The sequence below is a fragment of the Arvicanthis niloticus genome, chromosome X, assembly GCF_011762505.2.
Source record: "Arvicanthis niloticus isolate mArvNil1 chromosome X, mArvNil1.pat.X, whole genome shotgun sequence".
NCBI classification, from domain to species: Eukaryota; Metazoa; Chordata; class Mammalia; order Rodentia; family Muridae; genus Arvicanthis; species Arvicanthis niloticus.
This window is the reverse complement of record NC_047679.1, coordinates 90,881,330-90,908,358: the sequence shown is the minus strand read 5'-3', so window position 1 is coordinate 90,908,358 and position 27,029 is coordinate 90,881,330. Positions and strand designations below refer to the sequence as shown.

Here is a 27,029-nt window from a genome sequence, read left to right as displayed (position 1 = left end):
TGACATTGCTCAGTTGGCCAAGAACCTGAGACTAGATAGGCCATGGGTCTAAGGGGAAAAGCATAACTACTATTCTATTAAAGGAACACAGGACTCCTAACAATGTTCTGTTATACCTGTAGACCAATGCCTTTCTCAGCCATTTTAGAGAAACTTCTTTTTACAGTAGATGGAAACAAATTCAGAGACACACAACTGTGTAGAGTGAGAGACCTTGGGATACTTAGTCCTAAATAAAATGGTTACCTTAATCTCTTCCCCTTAGGGCTCAGGAACTATGCAGTAAAGGAGGCAGAAAAAATTGCAAGAGCCAGTGGGATGGATGATACCAAGGAAAAAGGTGTTAACTAGACACAATATGAGTGATGCATATATGAACTCACAGACACTGTGGCAGCGTGCACATCCCCTTCACTGGTCTAAGCCTAATGAGGTCTCAGAAGTGGATGTATAGTCCCATCTCTAATCAAATGCTATCTCCACCTGGCATCTACTTACAAAGGAAAATGGATACTTCCCAATAGAATACCACTGAATATAATAACACACTACAACCTCCAGTAGTAGATGGTCAAGAAAAAACAGACTCAATGTTATTTTTGTAGACTGTCTCATATTGCTTTGTTTGGGAATTTTTTTGTCTTACTGATCTTTTGGTTGTATATTATGGATTCTGATTTATGTTTTCAGGAGTATTTTCTCTCTTTTTCTCTCTATCTCTCTGTGTGTGGGAAAGCTCTAATACAAGGAGGGAAATTATACCCTAGAAAGAGCAAGAAAGTAATCCTCTTCCAACAAGTCCAAAAGAAGATAGCCACACAAAGATAACTCCACCTCTAATAATAAAAATAACAGGAAGCAACAATCTCCTCTCCTTAATATCTCTTACCATCAATGGACTCAATTCCCCAATAATAAGGCATAGGCTAATGGACTGGATACATAAACAGGACCCAGCATTTTGCTGCATACAGGAAACCCACCTTAGTGACAAAGACAGACTCTACCTTAGAGTAAAAGGCTGGAAAACAAATTTTCAAGCAAATGGTCCTAAGAAACAAGCTGGAGTAGTCATTCTAAAACCTCCAGCTTGAGAACACAAAGGGAGGGACTCATGGTTCCACCTGCATAGGTAGTTGAAGGTGGCCTTGTTAGGCATTGAAGTGGAGGGTCTTGGTGCCTGTAAGTTTGGATTCCCTAGTGTTGGAGAAATCAAGAGCAGGGAGGCGGAAATGGGAGGATGATGGGAACACACCCTCATAGAAATAGGAGGAGGGGAGATGGGATAAGGGGTTTTGAGGGGGTAATGGGAGAGGAGATATCATTGAAAGGTAAATAAACAAAATATCCAATTAAAAAACAGATAATGGGTCTGGCAACTGTAGTTGAGCAGTCAAGACTTATTGTTATCAATTCATTATGGAGATTTTGTATAATCTGCAAGGACAAGGTATTGTGGAAGAGCCCCATGGAACTTTTAAAAGATTGGTGAGACATGCTGTTGTTGAGACAAAGAATGATGCCAACTTGTGAGCTTGTTGAGTGACCTGAGAAGGGTAACTGGGGAGCCGTATTGGACATAATGCTCCTGACCCATCTTTGCTTGACTATATTCAAGATGGGACCAGCTGGCTTGCCTCAAGTTTTTAGACCTTGTGGGATAGATAATCGAAAAGAGAAACTATGCCTCTTGTATTCTTCTTAAAGGTGCCCAGCTATTAGGACTCAATCATGTACTGGTCTAGAAATCAATCCAATATGGGAAATAACAGTCTACTTTTGGAAGACTGGATCTGGACTTTGTCAGAGACATATTTGGAAGCTAGCTGTAGCTCACTATGTTGTTAAGATAGCAAGAGATAATGTTGGGACAGGATCTGGATTTCAAACAAAGGTTAGTGCTTGTTTTAAGGCTCTTTTAATTGTCAAGCTAAAATTGGTTTTGTTTCTTCTACAGCATTTATTGTAAGTTGCACTGATTATATATATTTCCAATTATGTTAGTGTGTTGAAACTTGGCATGTCTGTTATGGGGGGGGGTCTATCAACCAGCTTTTGTCTCACTGCCCTGAGTATTGGAAAACCTTGATTCTCTGAAAAAAGCTTGAAAGTGCTGAAAGAAGTGAGTTAGGCTTTAAGCAGAAGCAAGAGGGTAGCAGGCTTAATTATTGCTGGTATAACAGCTTTAATCACAGGTACCAATGAATAAGTGAATGAATGACAAAATGTATACATGCATAGGTATAATATACATGCATATACACAATATGTAACTATTTGCCCTTTAAGTAAAAGGATTTCTACCTTTGCAACGACATAGAGAAACCAGCAGTTCCTTATGCAAGATGAAATAAGACAGACACAGAAGATAAACATTGCCTGATAGCAATTACACATAGAATCTAAAAATGATTATCTCATAGTTACAAAGGACAGAATGGTGGTCAACAGGAACTAGGTAGTGGGATGAGTCTAGAGAGATGAGTCTAAGGATACATAAATTCAAGGGATCAATTGTACAATATGTTGACTAAAGTTAAATAACTATATTATATTTTTGAAAATTGGTGAGATGTTAAATATTCTTATTATAAAAATAAGTCTGTGAGATAATATATGTTGATTAATTCAATTCCAACATTCTATAATATATACATATTTTAAAAACCATGTTTTTAATTATATTCAATTAAAAAGTAAGCTAGATTAGGAAGATATCTAAGTTAGTAAAGTACTTGCCTTTTAAGCATGAGAACCTGAGTTTGACATTCAGAGCCTATATAATGGAGCAACTGTGGTAACTTATGCTTATAATTCCAACACCAGGAAGGCAGAGACAGGCAGAACCCTGAGGTTTGTTGCCCAGGCTTCCTGCTCTACTTTCTGAACTCCAAGTTAGGGAAAGAGTCTGTCTCAAAGATCAAAGTGGATAGCTCCTTATAAATGACACCCAACATTTGGTTTGGCTTTTACACTCACAGGCACATACATTTACCTGTATATGTGCACACATATGTATATGCACACACATATACACCCACACATGCTTGCATGTACATATCCATATACTTACATACATATACATATAAATTAAGTAATAAAAGTATTTCTATGGAGAATCAACCCTAATACAATAGCCAAGAAAGAATATGTAATACCTCCTTTAGTTGATATACTTGGGTATTTTAATGGTAGTTTAATACATTTCAACTTCTTACAAATTAGTATAGACAACTAACGTCCAGAATCTCGAGATGAAATACAGTCATTTTTAAGTTCCATCACAATTATATGTAGTTATTCTATAAACAGGAGACTATGCTATAAATGTAAATATACATACATACATACATACATACATACATATATACAGATCAGGAAGAGAAAATGGATAAACTACAACAAAGACAAAACTCTTCTTCCAACAATTTTTCCTTTATCCAGTTAGTTTTTTTGTATTTCAAATCAGTGTCCAAACTCTCTTTGTTTGTTTATATGTTATGATAAGAAAGTGCTTGTGGATAGATAATTTATTTTTCAAGTTTATTTCTTTTACATTTTTGACAGCTGGGTCCTCTTGGAAGTACTATAACAACTAAATGTGGTAGATTGAGTTTCTCTCATTTTATAATGCCATCATTCCCATCATGGACGAGCCACTGTCATAACATCAATTGCATCTATCACAGTTACCTCCAAATATCATTAACATACAAATCCAAGGATTCTTACAAGGATTCAGTATTTTAATATTTGATCAGTTCTTTAAGAATTTACTGTATATAGATGATGTATTTTGAGCATATTATCCTTCACTTTTCTTCATAACTCCTTAATTTACTATTATACCATCTATTTGAACTTCATCTACTTTCTTTCTATAAACCACTTAGTCTCATTTGGGATGCATATATATAAATGGATGTGGGGCCATCAATTGGTAGATAGATCAAGGGCCACAATGTCAAAGAAAATTGACTCTTCTTCCCCTAGTACTTGTCAACTGTAAATAGATCTTCAGATAATGCTAGGGGTTCAACAGCCTTTATGTTCTACATCTTGGAATATGAGTTGACTTCATATACATGAAGATTTTCACTGAAAACTACAGTTGCTATGAGTTCATGATGGCAGCAGTACTGTCATTCATTCAAAAGACCCTATATGTCCATGAATTCTTATTCTTACACTATCCCTACCCATATTCTGGGATGTTCTTTGACTCATGGCAGGAGGAGCTATGATAATAGATTTTTGCATACTGTCTACACATTGATCAGTCATTAGTCTCTATGTAAACCTCCTACTATACAAAGAAGCCTTTCTGATGAGAACTATGAAATCCATTAATTTATGTGTATAGAGATACATATTTGGGGAGATGGTTTGATATTGCATGCATTTAGCTAAACAATAGTAATAGGTTTATCTCTAGGTCTTATAAGACTCTCAGATATGGACTTTTGGTCAGATTTATAGTACCAGGTATACATTTCCTCCTTAAGAGTGAGTTTTAAAACTAATTGTAAAGCAGTGTATTATCAGAATAGTACTAGTGCCACTATTGTATCCATGGGCATGCCTTGCCTGAGTAGCCATTGTTTTAACAACAGAGTTCACAGATTCATGATATTGTTGAAGTCTGGAAGGCACCTTTGGGTACTATAAAATCTAGTCAGCTTAGAGGAAGCAATAGGATCTGTTCTGTGTATTTTTATATCAACTTGATTCATGCTATAATTATCTAAGAGGGCGCAACCTCATTTGAGAAAATACATCCATAAGATTAGACTGCAGGCAAGCCTGTGGGTCATTTATTTATTAACTAGTGATGCATGCGGAAGATTTCAGTCTATTGTTGGTGGACCTACCCCAAGGCTGGTGGTCCTAGGTTCTATAACAAAGTGGGCTAAGCAAGCCATGATGAGCAAGCCAGTAAGTAGCACCCTTCCATGGCCTCTGCATGAGTTTCTGCCTCCAAGTTCTGCTTTGTTGGAGTCCCTGCACTGATGTGGAAGTACAAACCAAATAAACCCTTTCCTCCCAGGTTACTTTCATCATGATATTACATCAAAACAATATAACCCTAACTAAGACAGGTTCTTGCCATCAAGTTCTAGTGGGCAACTAAAGTCAATGGTAATAGCTTACAATATTTGGACTGTCTCTTCGATCTCATCTTACAGAGGAAAATGATGTTGGATGCTATAAAGGAGACATAATATTCTTGTTTACTAGAAACTTTAAATAGACTCATATAATTTTGAGAATATATATATATATATATATATATATATATATGTTTATATATATCATATGAAAAGAGCCACTCTATCTTCTACCTCTAGTTCTTAGGATAGGCTCTACGATAAAAATAGTATTGTCTTTTGGTCATTGATTTGGACAATACCCAATTCCTATATAGAGTAACACATTAACTTTTCAGGTTAGAGACTGTTTAGACTATTGTACTACTGTACCACAATATTTACTCATGCTTTATGAGTTCTAACCTAAGATTAGTGAATGCCCATGTATAATGGTTTGCCATTTTCCTACTTTCTCTGTGCAATAAATTTTTATGAGTGTTATTAAAGCAGTAAAAACAATATTCATGTAGTGTACATAGGGGCAGACAGAGACTATGAACATAATAAAAACATATTTACCTTCACCAAGGCTGTTTGATTCTGACAAATATCCAAAGTACCAATAGTGGAGGTCCATGCTAACCCACCAATTGAGTCCTGTTATCCAGATGGATCATGCAGACACTGAGGCAGATTGATTACCTTGGATGTTCTTTACTAGAGAGAGAGCAAACTCCTTTGTGATTACTGTCAATGAGAAATTCTGTGGTATGGATTGCCTTCTTGTTTGTAATAGTTCTACCAGCAAGACTACTAAACATTAGTGATTCTTCTTCCCACCCTGTTTTCTGCTTTGTTCTTTGAGTCTTAGTCAAAAGAGAAACAACATGTGCCCATATGCTCTTGGTTAATAGTGCCTTTTGATCAATGTCTGAAAAATCACTGGAGCAGATAACCAGGAATCCACAGAGATTTAATTTGTATTAGATGCAAATAAATTACCATTCTGAAGTTATGCAGTTATAAACCTACCTACCCGCCCTGACTCAAATCTCAACACATATCTCTGATGTGAAATAGATACATAATTCTTCTTGTGTAAATTCATATAGGGAATCAATTTAAATCACCTAAAAATCCTGCTGTAGGACTATGAATATGTATGTGGACATGCAAGTAATCTACCCTCACACCTCCTAAGAAATCTTTACCCCATCAATACACCTTTATGTTACAATGTTGTAGATAAGTAAAACACAAGGGATTCCAAAGAAAAATATAAATTAATCATATAGAGAAGAGATATTTTATTTGCTTCTTTAAAGCATACATACTATTAATAAAGATAAGGGGTAAAAGTATCTCTGAGTGAAAATGCTGGCTTGAATTATGTTCTTGCCTATAAATATAAAAATCAAAATTATAAAAAGATGAATTGTCTATCTTCATAGCTACATTCTGTGAAAGTAAGCATGTGTTCTGATGGCTTACTGAATGTTTGTGACATATATTTCTCAAGGTGATTTTAGAGAATTATGGACCAAACAATAGAAACTTTGAAGGCAAAGTATCAACTTTCTGATTCTTCTGTGTTTGCAAAAAAAAAAAAAAGGAAGTCATATAACTATCAGTGGGTAAAGCTAATATTCATACTCAGGATGCCTTAGATCCAGAGCCTGATTTTAGATGGTAATACAGTCTCTCCTTGTGGGAATTTTTAACCCAGTGTGGATTAACACTTCCTTCATTTTTCAAGTCTCCACCCAGGCTGAACTTAAAGCCTGCAGGATACTTTTCCAAAACAGATTGTCCTCTATTACCCACCTACCACTGACTTTATTCCTGTCCCTTATAATTGAGGATTTGTATCATTTTTAAAGATCTTCCTTGAAATTAAACTTCTGAGAACTAGAATCATATATATATATATATATATATATATATATATATATATATGTATATGTATATTTATATGTATATGCCATTAGAGACTAACTTTGCAAGTTTTGTGTGTGTAAAAGTGAATTCTCAATTGCATTCACTCTGCATTTATGCTTTGTAGCCCAGACAATTATGAATCACATGAACCAAGCCACAGAGCCCCAAGGAATATGGCCATTAGTTGTCATGGCTTGGAGCTTTAATGTGGTTACATAGAGCAGTGAGAGAGGATGAGGATGCCATATGTTATTTCAGAAGACACTGAAGATCCTTTCTGACTGTTATTTCCATTAAGCTTAGAATACAACTTCAGTACACACAGATTTGTTTTGCAAGCACCTTGAATACAGCAGCAAAATAAATGCAAGCTCTACACTATAGAAAAGGCTTGAGGAATGACATAGGTTTATAAGATCATAGACTATAAGGCATTTAAAACCAATACAATCACATTGGTCATACGAATAGAAACTCTTTCTTTACCTACTAAAGCACTTCCTTATTTTATTGTTGATTGCAGAATTAGAATCCTATAGACACAAGGTGATATAATAAAAGGAGGTATACAAATCTGGATTTGGTCCAAAAATGTTCATTTATTAGCTATATGAGTTTGGCTTACATAATATTTGAGTTAAATACAAAATCACTTTGGTTTCATTCAGCTTTTATTAAAATATGTTTATTATTCAACTTCCTTGAAGTAAAACTCACAGAATTTATATATATCCCAAGTATAGGATATGATATTTTTAAATTTATTCTTATGACTAGTATTTATTTTGAGAAAGGCTCTCATCACATATATGTTCTTAATTTTGTGAGCATCTTACTTGTCTCTGAGTGCTAGAACGACCAGTTTGTACTAGCATGCTTACTCCTAAAATGCAAAATGATTATCATAATCAAAGTTACCAATCCATTGGATTAAAAACTTAATTGTTTATGTGGTAATAATACTTTAGATTTACCCTCTTGGCCATGGTGAAATAGACGACATGATATTATTAACTACATCTACAGTGCTATATATTGGATTTCCAGAATTTATTCCTTTTATAATTACAAGTTTTTAAAATATTGACCAATATCACCTCATGTCCCATACCTGTGAACCTACACTACCCCTTATAACTCTTATGTTTTTTTTTTACATTCTACATATAGACAAGATATATAATCAAGTCTTTCAGTACCTAACTGGTACTGATACTTTATAGCATACTTTGTAGGTATCATAAGATTTCCTTTTCACTAACTCATCTGATACTCATGGTAAATCCTATGCACTAGAAATTATCAGCCTGATTTTATACATAAAGTAACCCAACATCAAGTTAGAAGTCATAGACATTCTAGTTTTGTGATCACATTCTACTACTGTATTAAACACTTCTCTCCTTGCTCTGTCAAAATATCAACAAAACAACTTCAGGGCAGAAAGATTTCAGAGGATCACAGTCCTGCATGGCATGGAAGGCAATTAGAAAGACACCATTTGATAGCAGTGGAAATATTCAGCAGCAGGGTTTCATGGCAGGCATAAACCATGACTGGAACCAGGAAAATGCATTAACTTATTGGGGGGGGGTCACTCCAAGTGGCCTACTTCTGCTAGGCAGGCTTTACTCTCTGGAGGTTTCACAAGCTTTTACCTAGTTCCACAGGCTGAAGAACAAAAAAAAAAATTCAAATCATGGGGTGACATTTCAGATTCAGATCGTAGCATTCTCCCCCTGAACATTTAACAATAGCCATGTTCCCACAGTGCTAAAGGCTTTCAGTCAACTTCAGAACTCCCAAGAGTCTTAACTGTGCCAACACTGCAAATGTCCAAAGTTGAGTCTTTTATGAAACTCAAGGCCGTCACTTAGCTATGAGGCCTGGAAAACTACCAAGAAGAATAACACATTCTTCTAATACACAGCAACAAAGAACAAATATTCCTATTCTAAGTGAGGGGAATGAATGATAACAAGAAAAGATTGAAAGGAAGTAACATCAAAACCTAGGAAGATAAATACAAAATACCTTCACGGCCTTGATATTTTAAGTACCTGCTCTCTTAAGATGGTTCCACTTAGTATCTGAAGAGCTTCTTGGCAGACATCAATATTTCTAGGGTCTGCATTAAAATCTGTAACTTCACCTTAATAGATTAATGCATAAATGCTGACCTTGATATACAAGGTCCAATGTGAAGTTTTTTTTCTTTAAACCTTGGTGGAAGTTCCATGATCCCAATTCCTGTATTCTGCATGCCTATGAAATCAGCTCCCTGTGGATGATGCCAAGTTCTTCTGCCAACTTAATATGTCACAGTGTCAGTTGAAACATGATTATAGCCTCTGAGTGCCTGAGTGGCTGAGCTTGCAAAAACTTCCCTATGTTGTCATTTTTATCAAGACATCTCCATGGCTCTCCTCCCAAACCCCTGTGCTTTCTTTTAAATCCTTACTGAAATTAAATTAAAATATAATTACATCACTTTCATTTTCATTTTCCTGCCTCTAAACACCCATGTGTGTACCATGCTTTTTCTGAAAGTCATGGCCACTATATACAAATCTGTTTAACCCATATAATGCTACATGTACATATAATATTTCTGGGCTGTTCATTTAATATTGGAGTTTTGGACTCTTCCCTAGGGAAGATTATTATCTCCACTTGCCACATCCCTTTGTTCTCTGTAGTTCTTTGTCTAGGTTTGGGGCTGAGATTCTCTACTTCCATGTTAGTGTGTATGTTAATGTTGTTGTTGTTGTTGAAGACTTTAGCAGCCATATTGCTGAGACTTCATGGATGTACCTTCTCTGATACTTCTAGGAGATATAATCACAGCACACATCCTGTTTCTCTGCAATCAGCCTTTTCATCTTCCACTGTGTTCCCTGAGCCTTGGATGCTGGAGTTGTGCAAGGCTTGGCATCACTCTATCCTATGTTATCTACATAATGTTTGGGTTTCTGTAATAGTTTGCATCTGCTGCAAAGAGAAGTTTCTTTGAATTGAGGGGTGAGTGTTACAATTACCTGTGTGCCTAATTATAAATGTTTAGAACCCAGGAATTCTACTGGTTTAATCAAATGGTAGTTATAGGCTCTCCTCCAAGATCCATGACCTCGTTAGTCCTGGATATTTTCTTACTTTTTCAGTATCAAGCATGGTTTGACTCTTGCTGAGCAGGTATTATGATGATTGGAGAGCTGTTGGTTACCACTCCAAGGTATGAGTGCCATGATTATCTACTTAGAGTTATTTTGCCATAGTAGTAATTTTTACATTTCATAGGCAGTTTAGCGAAGTAGGACTATTGATTGCTTCCCTCCCTTGGAAGCTTGCATGTTCTTGTACCATGAAAGTTAGTACTCATGGAAGAAGCATTTGGTCAGATCTATTTCTGTTCTTCCAGGTCCGGTGACCAAAGTAAATGGTGTCTCCAGCAATAGGGACTTACTTTAAACCTGAATGATACAGACAAGTGCAATAACAACAACCTATAATGTTTCAGTAGTCTTTTGTACTCCCCCCGACAACAAACCACAAAATAGCTTCTTGTCCCTATTGTTTGTGGTTTTGTTGATAACATGTGGTTCTTGGGGATAACATTGCCAATGCAGGTGGGGATTTTCATTTAAAGTTCCTATTTAAATGGGAACACATATTTGTACTCTATGTAATTTTAGGAAAATAGATGATATAATCCCATATGAGATTTTCAGATATCCTTACTATTAGTTTATCCTCTAACCTTCCTTCTCCTTTTTTGTTACCTTCCTTCTCCCTCTCAGTTAAACACACCCCCATTTTCCCATTTCCTCCTTCAGATTACTTTTACCTTGCTATTCCCCTTCTCAATTGCTCACACCCCCCCCCCATCACAATTCCCCTTTCCTTTCCAAATCTTTGCAGTTACTTCAGGTTATGTACCCATTTCAGAAGATTTGAACCTAGGAACCTCAGATGAGAGACAACAGATGGCAATTGTCTTTTTAAATCTGGGTTATATAAACTCACTCAATATGTTTGCTTTATTTACCTGCAAATTTTATGATTTCATATTTCTTTACAGATAAAGAGCATTCCATCATGTATATGTACCACATTTTCACCAATGATTTGTCAGTTGAAGGACATACAGGTTGTTGCCATTTCCTATCTATTTTGACTAGAGCAGTAATGAACATGGCTAAGCAGGTATCTGTAGAGTAGAATGTCAAGTCCATATGCCATAGGACTGAGACAATTAAGTCCCATGGTAGACTTATGTTTATCTTTTTGAGGGTTCTCCACAATGAATTCCAGAATGGCTGGGCCAGTTTTTAGTCTCACTGAAGGAGTCTGTTTTCCCCACATTATCTGTGGCATCCTTGTTGATTATTTTGTTGATCTTTGCCATTCTCACTGAGGTAAGATGAAATCTCAAAGTTGTTTTCATTTGAATTTCTATAATTACTAGAGACAATGGATGAACACTTTTTTTGAGATATTTCTGAGCTATTTTTATTTCTTCTTTTGAGAATTCTGTTCAGTCCCATTGCCTGTTTTTAAATGGATCTTTTTTGTTCTCTTTAAGGAACTCGGTTTTTCAGTAAAATATTTCCAAGTATATTTTCACACTCTGGACTCTTCAATTGGAGAAGTCATGCCAACAAGAAACTGTCTTATTGTCACAGTGGGAATTGTGTGGTATCTTTAAAGTGGTGCCAATCTCTTTAACAAGTGACACTGTTTTTCAAAAGTTGCTTTGAGACTTTAAATGGACGTACTGTTCTTTCTGCATATTTTAATAATCTGTTCAGTTTGTCTTTGCACTCCTTGTTCTCACTATAAACATAGCTAAAAGCTATCAGTAGTGACTATGTTATATCTTGAGTATTTTACTGTCTTGAAATTTCTTTAAACAAGTAAATCAGTCCGTTTTTGCCTTTAAAATCATTCAAAATTTTGATATGACATAGTCCAGAGATCCTTGTCATAATATAATATTAATGACTTCCAATCAAATTTCCAAAAAAGCTGTTGCTCTCATCTTAAACTTTATGTATATAATCTTTATTTTTTGATAATATATATTCTTTAAAATACATTTCAGATTTTATCCCCTCACCCCATTACCCCCATCACCCAGGGACCCCCTATCCTGTCCCCACTCCTGTCTCTACAAGGGTGTGCCCCACCTACACCGCCTCCCCCCTCCCCACCCTCTAATTCCTCCCCGCTCGGTGTTCAGCCTAAATGGGACCAGGGATCTCCTTTCCCACCCATGCCGGACAAGGCCATCCTCCCCTAAGAATACAGCTGAAGTCATGGGTGCCTCCCTTTGTGCTCCCAGGCTGGTGATTTAAACCCTGGGAAGCTCTGGTTGGCTGACACTGTCGCTCTCCTCTCGGGGCCACCAACCCTTTCAGCTCCTTCAGTCCTCTAACTTCTTCATTGGGAACCCTTGATCAGATCAATGGGTTGCTGCGAACATCCACCTCTGGATATGTCAGACTCTGGCAGACCTTCGAGGAGACAGCTGCATCAGGCTTCTGTCAGCATGCACTTCCTGACATCCATATCCGCATCTATCTTTGGTGACTGTAAATGGGACGGATATCAAGGTAGAGTGGTCGCCCAATGGCCCCCTTTTGACTTTCTGTCCCACACTTTGTCATCGTATTTGCTCTCTTGAGCATTCTGTTACTCCTTCCAAGAAGGACCAAGGCATCCACACTGGTCTTCCTTCTTTATGAGCTTTATGTGGTCAGTTAGTTAAATCTTGGCTATTTCAAGCTTTTGGGCTAACATCCGCTTATCAGTGAGTAAATACCATGTGTGTTCTTTTGTGATTGGGTTACTTCACTCAGGATGATATTTTCTAGTTCTATCCATTTACCTAAGAATTTTTTGAATTCATTATTTTTAATAGCTGAGTAGTAAGTACTCCTTTGTGTAAATGTACCACATTTTTTGTATCCATTCCTCTGTTAAAGGACATCTGGGTTCTTTCCAGCTTCTGGCTATTATAAATAAGGCTGCTATGAACATTGGAGCATATGTCCTTGTTATATGTTGGAGCATCTTCTGGGTATATGCCCAGGAGTGGTATAGCTGGGTCCTCAGGTAATGTTATATCCAGTTTTCTGAGGAACCGCCAGACTGATTTCCAGAGTGGTTGTACCAGCTTGCATTCCCATGAACAATTGAGGAGTGTTCCTCTTTCTCTACATTCTCACCAGCATCTACCATCACTTGAATTTTTTTCTTAGACATTCTGACTGGTGTGAGGTGGTATCTCAGGGTTGTTTTGATTTGCATTTCCCTGATGACTAAGGATATTGAGCTTTTCTTAAGGTGCTTCTTGGCCATTTGAATTTCCTCAGTTGAGAATTCTTTGTTTAACTCTGTAACCATTTTTAGTAGGGTTATTTGGTTGTCTGGAGTCTACTTTCTTGAGTTCTTTGTATATATTGGATATTAGCCCTTTATCGGATCTAGGACTGGTAATGATCTTTTCCCAATCTGTTGTTGCTGTTTTGTCTTATTGACAGTGTCTTTTGCCTTACAGAAGCTTTGCAATTTTATGAGGTCCCATTTGTCAGTTCTTGATCTTAGAGCATAATCCATTGGTGTTCTGTTCAGGGACTTTCCCCCTGTGCCTAGGTATTCGAGTGTCTTCCTCAGCTTCTCTTCTATTAATTTCGGTGTATCTGGTTTTATGTGAAGGTCTTTTATCCACTTGGACTTGAGCTTTGTGCAAGGGAATAAGAATGGATTGATTTGCATTCTTCTACATGCTGACCTTGAGTTGAACCAGCACCATTTGTTGAAAATGCTGTCCTTTTTCCACTGGATGGTTTTAGCTCCTTTGTCAAAGATCAAGTGACCATAGGTGTGTGGGTTCATTTCTGGATTTTCAATTCTATTCTACTGATCTTCCTGCCTGTCTCTGTACCAATACCATGTAGTTTTCATTACTACTGCTCTGTACTACAGTTTGAGGGCAGGGATAGTGATTTCTTCCAGAAGTTCTTTTATTTTTGAGAATGGTTCTTGCTATCCTGTTTTTTTTTTTTTAGATATTTTATTTACACTTCAGATGCCATCCCCTTTCCCCCCTTAGAAAACCCCTATCCTATGCCCCCTTTTCCTTTTTGCATTTATACATTTTTTTAAAATAATGTTAATCATAAGCGTTATAAGTTTGGAATTGTTCAATCAGAGGTGTAACCCACTGACCGACCTAGATATAACAACTATCTTTGACTGGTGGAGATACATGAATATCTGCCTCCCTGTCTCCCCCTCTTTCTCTCTTTCATCACCTAGCTTCTCCTATCCTTCTTCTCCTCCTCTTCTTACTCCTTTTCTTCCTCTCAGTACTCCTCCTACCTTAGCTCCTCCTACACATCACCCTTCCTGTTAAAATGAAACTTTTCTCTCAAAATACAATTAGAGCATAATTATGCCAATTTGTACCAGTGAGGTACAAGATAGTCCTAATACCCAGTCCATCATTTTGTTGACTAACCAGCACCTCTGTCATCTATCCTAACTAAAACATTTAGTTCTGAACCTGGCTTTAGGATGAATGTCAGCTGACTACCATCCACTCAAATCTTTTCTCTTACGGTAAATAGCTATAAGTTTTCAACCCCGTCAGAAATCCAGAATGACTGAGTTAACTATAATTGTGGGAAGCACAAAGCATAGCTTCTAAAACTTAGCCAATTTATAGAGACCTCTGAACACCTGAGAAGCCCCTATACTACCGAACGTTGGAGCATCAAATCTTCAGCCTTCTGGCCCAGAATCATCTGACAGACCTTGGTGATGCAGGATTATTAAGGACTGATTACTCTGTCTAGGCAGATATAATCAGTCGACTATTCTGCATGTGTGTCCTTTTCTGGACAGTAATTTGTCTGTAGATGGAGAGAGGCAATTCTTGCCTAGTGGCTGTTACCACACAACTGGAGTAACTCCAAGGATGCTCAATTTCTTCTTAGAATCCACGACAGGAAGCTGTCAGGAGCAGACAGGTCTCTAATCAATATGAACATTAATATATAAATATTTGTAGCATCAGTTCTATGGACTTCTGATGTTTTGAAAACCAACTATCCATGTAAGGTAACCTGGACTGTTTTCTGTTAACTCCTCTCAGCTATTTCTAAGTAAAATATGGAAAGCACCCTAACAATAAACTCAAAAATATGAATTTGCTATAGTCCCTTAACTCATAGGTTAACCGTCCCAAATCAGTTAAAAAAGTTAAAAAAGGGCTGGGTCTAGGCATTGTATTCCTAAATGTGTTATACAGGCACAATGCCCATGAGTGTATCAATATTCATCTCGTTTTTATATTAATAAGAGGCTCGTACCAATGAAAACCTTAAATTTGAGATCAAAGTAAATTTTGTACCATTTAAGAATTTATAACTTCATCTTGATAATAATTATACAGATTTCTACCAGTAGGTTATGGCTATGCAGTAAGTCCTAGCTAATCCCCCCTGTTCCAACAAAACCACTACTTGTCCCTAGAAAGACAGACCATTATTAACCACATTAGTCCCCAAGCTCAGGGAATAGGGGCGCTGACTCTTCTTTAACTTCTTCAAGCTGATTAAGGGCGTTGAGATTTTAGAAGAGGGGTGGGGGGGGAGTAAGTTGATAAGCCTCTGATGCTGTGTCTTCACTGAATCCAGATGGAATTCCAGGACATCAGAGGTTTGGGCAGGTCTGCTCAGTATGCTTGATGAGTAGATACACCAAGGCTGTGTATTCTGCAATATACAATTCTCAGAACAAGTTTTAGTATCAAGAAAAAAAAAATTCCCACCCCCAGTGGGCTGACATTTTTTTTTTTTAAAGATGTTGGTTCTGAAGACTTTTTTTTCCCCGCTTCTTAAAATTGGTTGTAGTATTTACGTTTCAGATTTTATCCCCTTAGCCTACTTCCTCCCACCACCCAGAAACCTATCCCATCCCCCTCCTCATGCTTCTATGAGGCAGTGACCACACCTACCCCCCTCACTATCCCCTCCCCCGCCCTCACATCCCCCCCCCACTGTGTGTTTATTCATTCATTTTTCATTCATTTTTTTTATGGGACCAAGAAACTCCTCTCCCACCTATGTCTGACAGGGCCATCCTCCCCTACATATACCTCTGGAGTCTTGGGTCCCTCCCTATGTGTTCCCAGGCTGGTGGTTTAGACCCTGGGGGGCTCTGGTTGTTTGGTATTGTTGCTTACCACCTAGGGTCAATAACTCTTTCTGCTCTTTCAGTCCTCTCACTAAGTTCTCCATTGGGAAACCCTTGATCATATCAGTGGTTAATTGTGAACATTGTCCTCTGAGTGTTTTAGTCTTTGGCTGACCTCTAAGGAGACAGCTATATCATGTTCCTCACATTATGTACTTCCAGCCATCCACAACAGTGTTTAGATTAGGTGGCTGTACATGGGGTGAATACCCAGGTGGAAAGGTCTCCTGATGGCCCCTCCTTCAGTTTCTGTTCCATGTTTTGTTTCCCTATTTGCTCCCTTGAGCATTTTTATTTCTTGTTCTAAGTAGAACTGAGGCATCCCCTCTTGGTCTTCCTTCTTCATGAGCTTCATGTGGTCTGTGGGTTGAGTCTTCGCTAATCCAAGCTTTTGGGCTATCTTCTTTTGGGGTTTTTGGAAGATTACTTTCTTGCTTTTTCTAGGTTGTAGTTTCCCTCCTTGTGTTGGAGTTTTCCACCAATTATTCTTTGAAGTGCTGGATTTGTGTTGAGATACTGTGTAAATTTGGATTTGTCATGGAATATTTTGGTTTCTCCATCAATAATGATTGACAGTTTTGCTGGGTATAGTAGTCTGGGCTGGCATTTGTGTTCTCTTAGGGTCTGTATGATATCGGTCCAGGATCTTCTGGCTTTTATGGTCTCTGGTGAGGTCTGGTGTAATTTTTATAGGTCTGCCTTTATATGTTACTTTGCCTTTTTCCCTTACTGCTTTTAGTATTTTTTCTTTGTTTTGTACATTTGATGTTTTGACTATTATATGGCGGGAAGTATTTCTTTTCTGGTCTAAACTATTTGGAGTTCTGTAAGCTTCTTGTATATTTATGGACATCTCTTTCTTTAGGTTAGGGAAGTTTTCCTCTATAATTTTGTTGAGGATATTTACTGGTCCTTTTAGTTGGGAGTCTTCCCCCTCATCTATACCTATTATCCTTAGGTTTGGCCTTCTCATTGTGTCTTGGATTTCTTGTATATTTTGGGTTAGTAGCTTTTTGTATTTTGCATTTTCTTTGACAGTTGTGTCAATGTTTTCCATGGTATCTTCTGCACATGAGATTCTCTCTTCCATCTCTTGTATTCTGTTGGTGATACTTGTGTCTATGACTCCTGTTCTTTTTTTTAGGTTTTCTATCTCCAGGGTATTGTCCCTTTGTGATTTCTTTATTGTTTCTACTTCCATTTTTAGATCCTGCATGGTTCTGTTTAATTCCTTTTCCCGTTTGGTTGCATTTTCTTGAAATTCCTTAAGGGATTTTTGTGTTTCCTCTTTAAGGGTTTCTATCTGTCTACCAGTGCTCTCCTTAAGTTCTTTGAGAGTGTTATTTATGTCTTTCTTAAAGCCCTCTATCATCATCATGAGAAGTGATTTTAATTCTGATTCCTGCTTTTCTGGTGTGATGGGGTGTTCAGGGCTTGCTCTGATGGGGGAGCTGGGTTCTGATGATGCCATGTAACTTTGGTTTCTGTTGCTTACATTCTTGCTCTTGCCTTTTGCCATCTGGTTAACTCTAGTGCTGCCTGTACTTGCTGTCTCTGACTGAAGCCTGTCTTTCTAGTTATCTAGCTTGTGTCTGATCTCCTAGTGGTCCAGATGTCTCTGTGATCTTTTCCAGCTGCACTGATTACAGTGGTACCTCTAGGATGCCTCAGGATATGGTGCCTCCAAGGTAGTAGTCCAGCTAGGTGTCTGCTGTTCTGGGTGCAGTGTCTCCTCTAGAATATCTCAGGATATGTTGTCTGAAGCTCTGAGTTCATTTGTTCCTCTGTGGATCTGGATTGAGTGAACCTTCCAGTATGTCTCAGGTGGAATCCGGGGTCCACACAACAGCAGACCTGGCAGAGGTCTGATCTAGGCCTCAGATCTGAGAACTAGTTTCTAAGACACTGTCCAAGTTAGAGCGCCTGGGATCCCTGCTTCCTCTGGGTTCTTGGATGTTGGGGGCAGAGCTGCCACCCAAGATCTGCTCAGTGTTCTGGCCCAGACCGGAAGGAACCAGTGTTCCGGGCCGGGAGTGACTTCTTGGGTCCTTTTGGTTCCCAGTTACTCCCTGATTAGGGCGGGCCCTGCTGTCTCCTTACCTAGGATACTGCCTGAGTTCGAGTGCCTGGGATCCCTGCTTCCTCTGGGTTCTTGGATGTTGGGGGCAGAGCTGCCACCCAAGATCTGCCTGTTTATCCTTTGAGTAGAGGAAGGCTACTGATTTGTTTGAGTTGCTTTTTATATCCAGCCACTTTGCTGAAGTGGTTTATCAGGTTTAGGTGTTCTCTGGAGGAAGTTTTAGGGTCACTTAAGTATACTATCATATCATCTGCAAATAGTGAAATTTTGACTTCTTCTTTTCTTATTTTTATCCCTTTGACTTCCTTTTGTTGTCTAATTGCTCTGTCTAAGACTTCCAGTACTATATTGAATAGATAGGGTGAGAGTGGGCAGCCTTGTCTAGTCCCTGATCTTAGTGGGATTGCTTCAAGGTTCTCTCCATTTAGTTTGATGTTGGCTACTGGCTTGCTGTATATTGTTTTTACTATGTTTAGGTATGTGCCTTGAATTCCTGATCTTTCCAAGACTTTTATCATGAAGATATGTTGAATTTTGTCAAATGCTTTCTCAGAGTCTAGTGAGATGACCATGTGGTTTTTTTCTTTGAGTTTATTCATGTAGTGGATTACATTGATGGATTTCCGAATATGGAACCATCCCTGCATTCCTGGGATAAAGGAATTGATCTTGATCTTGATGGATAATTGTTTTGATGTGTTGTTGGATTCGGTTTGTGAGAATTTTATTGAGTATTTTTGCATCAATATTCATAAGAGAGATTGGTCTGTAGTTCTCTTTCTTTGTTGGGTCTTTCTGTGGTTTAGGTATGAGCATAATGGTAGCTTCATAGAACGAATTGGGTAGTGTTCCTTCTGTTTCTATTCGATGGACTAGCTTGAAGAGGATTGGTATTAGGTCTTCCTTGAAGGTCTGATAGAATTCTGCACTGAAACCAACTGGCCCCGGACTTTTTTTGGTGGGGAGATTTTTAATGACTGCTTCTATTTCTTTAGGAGTTAGGCAACTGTTTAGATGGTTTAGCTGCTCCTCGTTTAACTTTGGTACCTGGTATCTGTCTAGAAAATTGTCCATTTCATCCAGATTTTCCAATTTTGTTGAGTATAGGCCTTTGTAGTAGGATCTGATGATTTTTTAAAATTTCCTCAGTTTCTGTTGTTATGTCTCCTTTTGCAGTTCTGATTTTATTAATTTGGATATAGTCTCTGTGCCCTTTGATTGGCTAAGGGTTTATCTATCTTGTTGATTTTCTCAAAGAACCAGCTCTTGGCTTTGTTGATATTTTGTGTAGTTCTTTTCATTTCTACTTGGTTGATTTCAGCTCTGAGTTTGTTTATTTCCTGCCAACTACTCCACTTGGGAATATTAGCTTCTTTTTGTTCTAAAGCTTTCAGGTGTGCTGTCAAATTGTTAGTGTATTCTCTCTCCACTTTTTTTTTTTTTTTGTAAGCACTTAGGGCTATGAGTTTTCCTCTTAGTACTGCTTTCATAGAGTCCCACAAGTTTTGGTATGATGTGTCCTCATTTTCATTAAATTCTAAAATGTCTTTAATTTCTTCCTTGACCAAGTCATCATTGAGTAGAGCATTGTTCAGTTTCCACATGTATGTGGGCTTTCTGTTGTTTTTGTTGTTATTAAAGACCAGCCTTAGTCCATGGTGGTCTGATAGGGTACACGGGATAATTTCAATCTTTTTGTACCTGTTGAGACCTGTTTTGTGACCAATTATATGGTCTATTTTGGAGAAGGTACGGTGCTGAGAAAAAGTTATATTCTTTTGTTTTCAGATGAAATGTCCTATAGATATCAGTTAAATCCATTTCGTTCATAACTTCTATGAATTTCATTGTGTCTTGGTTTAGTTTTTGTTTCCATGATCTGTCCATTGCTGAGAGTGGGGTGTTGAAATCTCCCACTATTATTGTGTGAAGTGCAATGTATGCTTTGAGCTTTAGCAAAGTTTCTTTTATGTATGTGGGTGCCCTTGCATTTGGGGCATAGATGTTCAGAATTGAGAGTTCTTCTTGGTACATTTTTCCTTTGATGAGTATGCAGTGTCCTCCCTTATCTTTTTTGATTACTTCTGATTGAAAATCAATTTTATTTGATATTAGAATCGCTACTCCAGCTTGTTTCTTGGGACCATTTTCTTGGAAGATTGTTTTCCAACCTTTTACTCTGATGTAGTGTCTGTCTTTTTCACAGAGGTACATTTCCTGTATGCAGCAGAATGTTGGGTCCTGTTTATGCATCCAGTCTGATAGTCCGTGTCTTTTTATTTGTGAATTGAGTCCATTGATATTAAGAGACATTAAGGAAAAATGATTGTTGCTTCCTGTTATTTTTGTTATTAGAGGTGGAATTATGTTTGTGTAGCTATCTTATTTTGGGGTTGTTGGAAGACTACTTTCTTGCTCTTTCTAGTTTGCAGTTTCCCTCCTTGTGTTGGAGTTTTCCATCCATTATTCAAAGTGCTGAATTTGTGGGAAGATATTGTGCAAATTTGGTTTTGTCATGGAATATCTTGGTTTCTCCATCAATAGTGATTGAGAGTTTTGGTGGGTATAGCAGTCTGGGCTGGCATTTGTGTTCTCATAGGGTCTGTATGATATCAATCCAGGAACTTCTGGCTTTTATAGCCTCTGGTGAGAAGTCTGGGGTAATTCTTATAAGGTCTGACTTTATATGTTACTTTGCCTTTTTCCCTTGCTGCTTTTAGTATCTTCTCTTTGTTTTGTATATTTGATGTTTTGATTATTATGTGATGGGAGGTATTTCTTTTTTGGTCTTGTCTATTTGGGGTTCTGTAGGCTTCTTGTATATTTAAGGACATCTCTTTCTTTAGGTTAGGGAAGTTTTCCTTTATAACTTTGTTGAAGATATTTACTGGCCCTTTAAGTTAGGAGTCTTCCCCCTCATCTATACCTATTATCCTTAGGTTTGGCCTTCTCATTGTGTCCTGGATTTCCTGGATGTTTTGTGTTAGTAGCTTTCTACATTTCACATTTTCTTTGACCGTTGTGTCTATGTTTTCCATGGTATTTTCTGCGCATGAACTTCTCTCTTCTATCTCTTGTATTCTGTTGGTGATGCTTGCATCTATGACTCCTGATCTTTTTCCTAGGTTTTCTATCTCCAGAGTTTGAGAGTTCTTTATTGTTTCTACTTTGAGAACTCTTTATTGTTTCTTTATTGTTTCTACTTCAATTTTTAGACACTAGACTGTTTTGTGTAATTCCTTCACCTGTTTGATTGTGTTTTTTTGCATTTCTTTAAGGGCTTCTACCTGTTTACCTGTGTTCTCCTCAAATTCTTTGAGAGTGTTGTTTATGTCCTTTTTAAAGTCCTCTATCATCATCATGAGAAGTAATTTTAATTCTGAATCCTGCTTTTCCGTTGTGATGTGGTGTTCAGTACTTGCTATGGTGAGAGAGTTGGGTTCTGGTGATGCCAAGTAACTTTGGTTTCTGTTGTTTACATTCTTGTGCTTGCCTTTTGCCATTTGGTTAACTCTAGTGCTACCAGCACTTACTGGTTCTGACTGGAGCCTGTCTTTCCAGTTATCTTGGTTGTGTCAGAACTCCTCGGGTTCCAGATGTCTCTGTGATCCTGAGCTCCAGCTTTTCTGGGTACTGTGGCTCCTCTATGATATCTCAGGATATGGTGTCTCCAAGAACCGCTAGGTGTTTGCTGCTCTGAGTGTAGTCGTTCCTCTAGGATGCCTCAGGATATGGTGTCCTCTGCTCTGAGGGCAGTGGCCTCTCAAGGATGTCTGCAGCTCTGAGGGCAGTGGCTGCTCTGGGATGCCACCGGACCTGGTTTCCACAGGGGAGCAGATGAGCTGGGTGTCTGCTCCAGTCACCGGGTTCTGGGCGAGGGGCAGAAGGGGAGTGGTATTCCGCAGGGGTGGGATCTGGATGCCAGGTATGCTCTGGGGGCTCCCCACTGACAGTTGTGCCTCTAGAGCCTAGGGCGGTGTGGGGGTGCTCCTACCTGCAGCTCTGCGGGCCGTGGCCTCTTTAGGATGCCTCTGGATGCAGTTTCCACTGTATATAATCTTTAATGTGTAGATTTCTACCAATACTGTGGTCATCAGAACTCACACATGAATGACCCAATAATATTCACTTATAGCAGTTCAAAGAATTCCATAATCTGAATGTCCAAATACTTTCACATGTATTTTATAAACTAGCCCTCAAAGACTATAAAACACAAAGCAGTGCAATTATCTGATATCGATATTCATTTTAGTTATGTTTCCTATCACCATGGCAATATACCAGAAACAAATTAAGGACAGAAATATTTGTTTTGATTCATGATCTTGGAGAGATTTTAGTCCATTATGTGAGGAATGCAAATCGGAGCAGCTCAGCCCATGGTGGTAGGATAATACAGTGGGTGATCCTTCTTATATCATAACTGATCAGAAAGCACAAAACAAAAATTAGTGCCAAGAGTGGTATACCATTTAAAGTCACACTCCTGGTAACCTACCTCCACCAGTTAGCCTCATCTCATAACACTTTCATACCCTTCAAAACAGTGCAAGAAGCCCCAAAACAAGAAACTAAACAGCAGTCTGTAAGGAACATTTTCCATCCAAACTTTAAGGAGTACGATCTTCAATTTCCCTTCAGCCAAAGTCCAGACTAGGCTAAGATTTTGTCTGGATAGGCTAAAGAATGAGTGAAGTTTCTACAGTAGTGAAGACATTATTTTGTTTTTTACATATCTATTATACAAAGTAATGGTTTTACTATGACAATTTTGTACATGCCTATGACATATTTTGAAGATATTGACCCCCCTATAGCCCTCTCGTGTGCTTCCTTCCTTTCCCCTTGTTCGTTTTCTCTTCTCTAATATTGCCTCTCACACATTTTAATTTTGTGTAGTTGTTTTTATTTGCATAAAGATGTGGGTAATATTTATATGTCTAAGTTTGGATTATTTCTTAACATAATATTCTTCTATTTTTCCATTTTCCTGCAAACAAAATTTTGTGCCAACATCATGCTGTTTTTCTTACTACTTTTCTTCAGAACGATTTCAAATCAGGTACTAAGCTACATCCACTGTTGTTCATATTATCCAGGATTGCCCAGTTATTCAGTGCTTTTATGATTCCATGATTTTCTAGTTTTGTGAAGAATCATATTGTTATTGGCAAGATTTTAATCTGGCTCTGAACGCTCTACCATTTTTAATGCATTTTCCACACAAATTGAAATAAGATTATGAAGGAACATAAGATAATATTTATTATATATTATTATGTTATTACTTGTTAATTCACAATAATGAGCAATATAATAGAAATGAAGGATTACGAAAAAAAGAAGTCCAGGTTTACTATACATTGAAAGAGATACAACCCAAACAGCACTTGATAGTGTATATATAACAAATGAGTAAAGAAACAAAAACTAGCTTTCACTATATATCCTTATAATGAACTAAGTGTATACATAGTCAAACATGCATATTGTAGACATTCAATAACTACCTGTTGACTATTTGAATAAAAGTTGAATGAGGTACCTACCCATCATCAAGCAGTGGGAAATGAAATGATATAGAAACTTTCTTTTCTGTAATAAGCAATCTTACATATATTTTATCATAAACTTTATAAAATAGGTGTCATCTATCTTCATTTTCTCAATGAAGAAACAAAATCCAAAAGATCTTAATAAAATATAGCAAACTCAGACAAGTCACAAGTGTAAAAGCCATGACCTGAACTCTGTTTTTTCTGCCCCTCCCCTTTACCTACTGTACTCCTAATATAAGGTACAGGATGATTGCAAAGATGCAAACCAATGCACATCTTAGCAAAACAAGGCTGCTCATATACAGGAAAACAGGAGCAGTAAGACAACACTCTATGCTATGGTTCTCAATTTTTGACATTTTGCAAATGTTCATGCCTATAAGTTAAACACCCTTATTGCTTTAAATCTAACAATGAGAGGTAGGCCAAGATAGAAATCTAGACACATATACAAAGACAAACATACACACACGCATGAACTAAGGTGAGAGAGAATTGCTTTAGTCTCTAAGGAAAATTCTCAAGGAACAGAATAGTCACTTATTAAGTCATTATGCTTACCGCTACTTTTGGGATCAGTAACAGACCTTTTTTTATACTCAGATATTTTTTTTCAGAAATAAATCCAGAGAGGTAAAGCAAGTTCCCTGAACTTAAATACCAAGGCAATGTATATAATGCCTCTAGCAAGAATACAGAAGCAGAACTATTTAAAGGTTTGAAAGAACACAGTCTTACCCCAGTTGGCAGCAAGGATCATTTGTTAGATAGTGACCCCGACTTTATGTTTCTAACTATCCCATCATACAACAATGTCCTTTCAGCTACAATTCCTCAGAAGGAATACTGAGAGATAGCTTCCCCCTCTCCTCCTATTCACCTGTATTTCTCAACCAATCTAAAACTCATAATTCACATGTGTTTTTGTTATCATCATCCCACAAACATTTTTGAGTATATAGTACTTACCAAATTCTATAATACTTAATTTACAAATAATATATGTGTGTGGATAGACATACGTGTATGTAATGATAATTAATGAAATAAACAGAGCAAAAATTAGAAAGAGAGCAAGGAGGGGTATATTGGAGGGTTTCTAGGGAGAAAAGGAAGGAGGAAAATGATGTAATTGTATTATAATCTCAAAAATAAAAGAAATAAATAAAATATGAAAAATTTTAACAACAGTAATAAATTAAGTATTGTTTTTAATCATTCTCATTGTGTTGGGGAGGGACTTAAAAATGAAAAATCTTACTTGAGGTCCCATAATTGCTTAGCAAAGAAACATGTTCTCCTACCATGACTGCTGATAGGCACTGGTACCTTGTACATTGGCCTCAAACCTTGGATGATGACAATGACTTGGGAGAGTCTCCCTGTCTCTTACCTGTCTATATCCTGTAACAGTGGCTTTTGCCAGCAGATGACAGCAGCTAAAAAGAAAAAAAAAACATTAAGATCAAGGTTGCTTAGCATCTGTATTCACTTGTTATCTGAAATATACACTGACTGGCTGACAGAGATGATGATCTAGAGATGGTTTACTCTGTATCGTGCTCTGTTTTTATCTTTAAAAAGGATGAATGATCAATCCTGATGCCTGCCTTGAGGTGCCTACCCTTTAGACAAATGATAGTGGCATGTATACATAGTTTAACTGCACCATCAATTTGTGGGAAAATCAGATAAATGTGATCTCAAATACACTAAAGCAAAGAAAGAACATTTTGTATCATTTGGAGGTTAGGTTAAAAAAAAAAGTGTGAGGAAGATTTATAAGTTTCAAGTTGAGAATATCATCTGTTTGGAAAGATGATGCCCAAGGATATTTTGTACTAATTTTTTTTACTGCATGGAGTTGGTCAATTGCAGAACCCACTTTACAAACATGAAACAAGGAAAGAAACAAGTAATATATGTAAGAAATCTTCATATTTCTCATGTTGAGAAAAGGCTTAGAAGAAATTAAAGCCTGAATAGGCACATACATTGAATGTCACTGCTAAATAAGGTCTTGTGTTTATTAAACAAAGAAGGAAAGAATAAAATGAGAGACAATGAGGAACACTGTTTTATCCTAGGTAGACATGACTGCTGAATGCTACAGTATAGAACAAATCTAATGTGGCTTTTAAATTAATCAATTGTATTATAGCGTCGGAATTGATTTTGCAGCAAAATGTGGCTTTTTAGCATGCATATATTTTATGTGTGAGAATCTGTCAAAGCCCTTTATATTTATTATTTCACATAACCCTCAAAATGACCCCACAACATGTTTTTTTCCTTTATTTAGCAGTATTTTTAGAGATAAGGAAATATTTTACAGTGGGAGGTAACTGGAGGATGTATGGGTGTTGTTCAGAAGATGTTTATCTGGTCCCTGGTTCCTTCCCCTCTATTCTTTTACTAATTATGACATTAAGAATCTCTATTGTTGACAATGTGCTGGTATGTAACCCCTTATATGATAACAATCTTAAGCATTTCTCCATCCTATTTAATTCTCCTTACCCCTAAAAACTTCCAAGAGCTTTCTATTTTGTAGATTTACACACGTGATATTTCATATTATATCTGGTTTCTTTTAATTATCATAAAATTCAAGGTTTGTACATATTACAGCATTTTATAAGAATTTATTTTGGGGCAAAATTATTTTGTATTGCTTACAAATATGATAATATGCTCATTCATTTTCTTGTGGCAATTTGAATTTTAACAGTTTTTTTTCTAGCCATTACCCGACCTCCTGGTCTCTCCTCCCACATTTCCTCATTCTATTCTTCCTCCCTATTGTCTCCAATAGGGTGCACCCCACCACAAAGGCTTCCCCCCTCCCTGGGGCCTCAAGTTTCTTAATTATTGTTATATACATACATATATGTGAATGAGGTGGAAGGTAACTCTTCATTGCTAAAGACATCATATACTTCAAACAGAAGACCTATGGTTTTCTAAGCTGGAACTGATGCTCTCAATGGTTTGGTGCAGCTTCTCTCACTGAGGCCAGACTAGGCAGTCCTCTGTGTTGGGGGCCTCATATCAGCTAGTGTATGCTGCCTGGTTGGTGGCTCAGTGTCTGAGAGATCT

At 37.4% G+C, this 27,029-nt stretch overlaps 1 protein-coding gene across 1 annotated transcript in view; it reads right to left on the bottom strand.

Moving 5' to 3' along the window:
• LOC143435456 (large ribosomal subunit protein eL29-like) overlaps positions 1–27,029 on the bottom strand; it is a 90,504-nt gene that overhangs the window by 40,510 nt on the left and 22,965 nt on the right. The window contains exon 2 of the mRNA XM_076918219.1: positions 25,324–25,369. Coding sequence (XP_076774334.1) covers positions 25,324–25,369 — 46 coding nt within the window. The remainder of the gene's footprint in view (positions 1–25,323; positions 25,370–27,029) is intronic.